This window comes from Anoplophora glabripennis, unplaced genomic scaffold (genome assembly GCF_000390285.2).
Source record: "Anoplophora glabripennis isolate ALB-LARVAE unplaced genomic scaffold, Agla_2.0 scaffold384, whole genome shotgun sequence".
NCBI lineage: Eukaryota > Metazoa > Arthropoda > Insecta > Coleoptera > Cerambycidae > Anoplophora > Anoplophora glabripennis.
This window is the reverse complement of record NW_019416494.1, coordinates 306,944-310,871: the sequence shown is the minus strand read 5'-3', so window position 1 is coordinate 310,871 and position 3,928 is coordinate 306,944. Positions and strand designations below refer to the sequence as shown.

Below are 3,928 nucleotides of genomic sequence, written 5' to 3'. Positions count from 1 at the left end.
GACACCGTCATGCCACTGCGAAATACAATAGATAGAAATTGAAACTAAACCATCTAGTCACTGCTACCAATATTTTTTTGGAACAAGTGCATTTAATTATGCACAGTCGAGCCTAATTCGCAATAGCAACATTTACAAAATCCAGGAGCTAGAAGTTCGAACTAACATTCTAGTCATTATCGACCACATCGGATTCAACTGAACTGGGTAATGCTAATAATGCTCAGCTGAGATTAATTTACACTGGCACAATACCTATTATATTTATAATTTGGCTAACAGAATTCCAAACTAACCAGTTGGTCATTGGTGACAGTAATTTCAGATCAATTCTGAGAACTGGTTGTATGATTTCCGGGCTGGTTGCCACGTCGTCGATTTGCAACTCCTGACGTTTCGAGAAAGATATCGCTCTCTTTTTCAGAAGTTACTATGAAACTGGAGATCTACTAATCTTGTCACTACTTATATTTGATGTGGTCACTGACACATGACGTTCCGGTAGGTGACCTCGTACGCGTTGTTGGCATTCCAGTGGCTTGCTTTCACGGATAACTCTCTGCCACCTGGCAGATCCACGCCACCGTCCTTATTGAAGTTGTTTTTGTACATTTCTAATGCCTCTCTGTATAGTCGGGGTAAAAATTTTCTCTCTCTCAGCTCCATGTTGGCTTCACTCAGATCCACTGTGTGTCTCATGTCCGCCCTATGCTACTGCCGATTTTTCCGAGTTGTTATTTTTGAGGTGACTTTTGTATTCCTTAACCTCATATTGATGTGCCTTCCTGTTTATCATATGTAGACCTTTCCGCAAGAGCAAGGAACACTGTATACACCGGGGCCCTGGAGCTGGTCGTTGTTGCAGGTCTTTGGAAACGCTGCCGTCACTTTCTTTACAGGGCTGAATACTGTGTTCATCTTCTTCAAAAGATGCCTGATTTTATCTATACAAAATTTCACGTAAGGTAGATACGTCGTCGCTAAGTACTCTCGTTTCTCCATGGACGTATGTTTCCTCCTGATGGCTCGTTCGATATGTAGCCATTCCCTCTCAGGGCTGTGTGTAGGTGTTCTAGTTCCTTGGCCAAGTGTCTTGGCTCGCTGATCCGCGCTTGATGAATCAAGGTATATATGATCCCCTGTTTCTGGGCTGGATGGTGGTGGGACTCCGCATTCAGATATATGTCTGTATGAGTTGACTTCATGTATACTCGATGTCCTAAAGTGCCATCTGGTTTCCTTTCAACCAAAACATCCAAGAAGGGAAGGGCTGTATTATTCTCTACTTCCATGGTGAACCGGATGTATCTCATTGATGTGATCCAGGAAATCCCCTACGGTGTTGTGTGCCAGGTATATGGAAGAGAGTCATCCGTGAAAGCAACCCACTGGAACGTCATGGATCAGTGACCACATCAAACATAAATAGTGACAAGATTAGTAGATCTCCAGTTTCAGAGTAACTTCTGAAGAAGAGAGCGATATGTTTCTCGAAATGTCAAGAGTTGTACAAACAAAATTCTGAGAACTCTTCGGCTATCTATAACGGTCCACCTAATCTTTAGTCACTTTAGATGGGCATGCCATTGAAACGGTAACACGGAATTCTGCTAGTTAAACTACTTATGAAAAAGAAGTGAATGATGTTCATTAGTCTCTAATTGAAGCTGCATCACAGACTATTAGAAAACAGCAGGATAGTTCTACACGGCACTTTTATGTACACTTTACACTTACAGAAATCTGAAGGAAAACAGCAAAAAACATGTTTATTTTAATTATCAAGAAATTTTATTGCTACTCCACTACATAATCTGTGTTTGACGTTAAATTATTATTCACCTTTCAGAGCTACGATCATGAGCTTGGATATTATTTTATAACAAGATGTGACATTGCTCCCTCTGCTCTAGTGCGTACATCTACATTTATTGTCTAGAAAGTCATAAAAATTTTCAATTAAGGCCCTTCCTTACAGAGGATAAATTTTTATCGACGTCCTTGAGATTCCATTTTATTATCCTTCAGGGTAATTTTACTCCGTAAGTGAGCCGTTAGTATGATATATGACAAGGGTGTACTTGAGGATGTCCTGTAATTTGTTCGTTCTTAAAACGCTTTTCAGTTGCTAGCAAAGTATATCTACATTTTTTTTGTATCGGTTGTAATTTCCGTCGTATAACACTCGTTTTGCTTCGTTTGGCAAACATTTTATTTATAATACGTGAAGAGCAGGTTCTTTCATACCTTAACGAAATATGCCCGTCAGACAATAGGGCCGTCTAATATCGAGATGTACTATTTTTTTATATTTCAAAGAAACGCGAACGGTAAGTAATGTGCAAACTCTTTTGTGAGATGTCTACAGGCCTAAGAGCAATTTGCAACAATGTGAACATTTTACAATGTTCAAATCTAATGATATATCCATCATGTGCATTGTAATGAGGATAACATGTTTATCCTCCAGAATAAGTCAATTGACAACATGTTCCTTCATAAAAGGTGTTTTGGGAAAGGTGTCATAAATTCAGGGCGCTGACAGAATATCAAAAAAATTTACGTGTTTGAGACACAGGGAGTCAACTGCGTCAAATATCCGCGTCCTAAAATTACATTTTGGCCATATATGTTGCCAAAATAATATAATGCGTTGAAATTTTTTACGAGTAAGTTTCTATTGATGTTAAATACGTCATCATTACTAATTTTTGACCAATTGCTATCGACGAACCTACTCAATGACATACGACACATATTTTTTATTTCTTAAATTTTACATAAAAAGTATACTTGCTGAAATTATTGAACAATTATCTTCGAAAAATTGCAAATTTAGTTTATCTCACTGTAGATGATTAGAGACTTTCGAATTATAACTTTTAAAATAAATTATAGTTAAAATTTATAATGAAACTCTCAAAAAATTAGTTTATTCGGAGTTATTGTACAATACTTATGAAATTTACTAATTTTAGGAAAACTTGCATCAGACTAAAGGCAAATTCTTCAATTTTCATCATTTGTAACTGCCTGTGTAATTATGACAAATATTTACGTTATACATTGGAAGACATGCAAAGTCGTACAATTTAGTATTTCATTTTATTGCTAGGGTTCTCCTGATTATCTTGTGTATTTAGGTTTTCGTTAATTTTTGGTGCAACTTTCAAGTGTTTTGTCTTTTACTCCGATATACAATTTTTTTTATAATATCATTTTTAGTTGAATTAAAAAGTGATTACTTAAAGAAGCAGAACAAATATTTTATCCTAGGAACAAATGGCAGGTAACACAACACAATAAAATAAGAGAGCTGTACACGCCTAAAAAGACAAAAAAACGAGTGGACCGACCACGGAGGGGAGCCAGGATGAAACCATTTCTAATCGCTATATTACGTTGTTGCGAACAAAAAACATTAATGACATTTTTCTGTATTATTGGTCAGAAATTTGTTATTAACAAAAAAAGTTGCAAATTTGCGAAAACTTAAAGAATCCATATGAAAATTGGTTATGTATTTTGGGAAAAAATAAGCACTTTTTAACTCTTGTGATTTTTTCGAAAAAGCTTTGTTTTCGAGCTACGAGCGATTTCAGGTCGAAAAATAACCAAAAGTCGTAAATTATTACCTAGACTGTATGCGTTATTTATGAAACATCCATCAATAAGTTTTGACATAAGCCTACTTTGAGAAAAGTCACTTATTTTATACACCGTAATATTGTAAGAGTTTAATAAGTCTTTTTTCTCTAACAAGAGTACATTATTTTTAGAATATAAAATTTTACATTACAAATTGCACTGGTAAAAAACCCAACCTTAAAAAAATTATAACTTAAACTGTAATAGGAATATAGCATAACTAACGCCGTCTATGAATAGCCAAAAAATAATTAGACCAGCGTATTTGGCATCCTTAAAA

General features: G+C 35.7%; 1 protein-coding gene across 1 annotated transcript; it reads right to left on the bottom strand.

Moving 5' to 3' along the window:
* Nucleotides 1-792: 792 nt before the first annotated feature.
* LOC108909977 lies at nucleotides 793-1,292 on the bottom strand. Its single transcript, XM_018714459.1, has 2 exons — nucleotides 989-1,292; nucleotides 793-944 (listed from the first exon to the last, which is right to left on the bottom strand). Exons 1-2 carry the CDS (start codon nucleotides 1,290-1,292, stop codon nucleotides 793-795), a joined length of 456 nt encoding a protein of 151 aa, XP_018569975.1.
* Between the last annotated feature and the right edge of the window lie 2,636 nt (nucleotides 1,293-3,928).

Coding starts and splice junctions, on each gene's coding strand:
- LOC108909977 (XM_018714459.1), bottom strand. CDS start 1,292: ATGGAAGTAGAGAATAATACAGCCCTTCCCTTCTTGGATGTTTTGGTT. Junction 945..988: donor ACGTCCATGGAGAAACGAGA/GTACTTAGCGAC, acceptor AATTTTGTATAG/ATAAAATCAGGCATCTTTTG.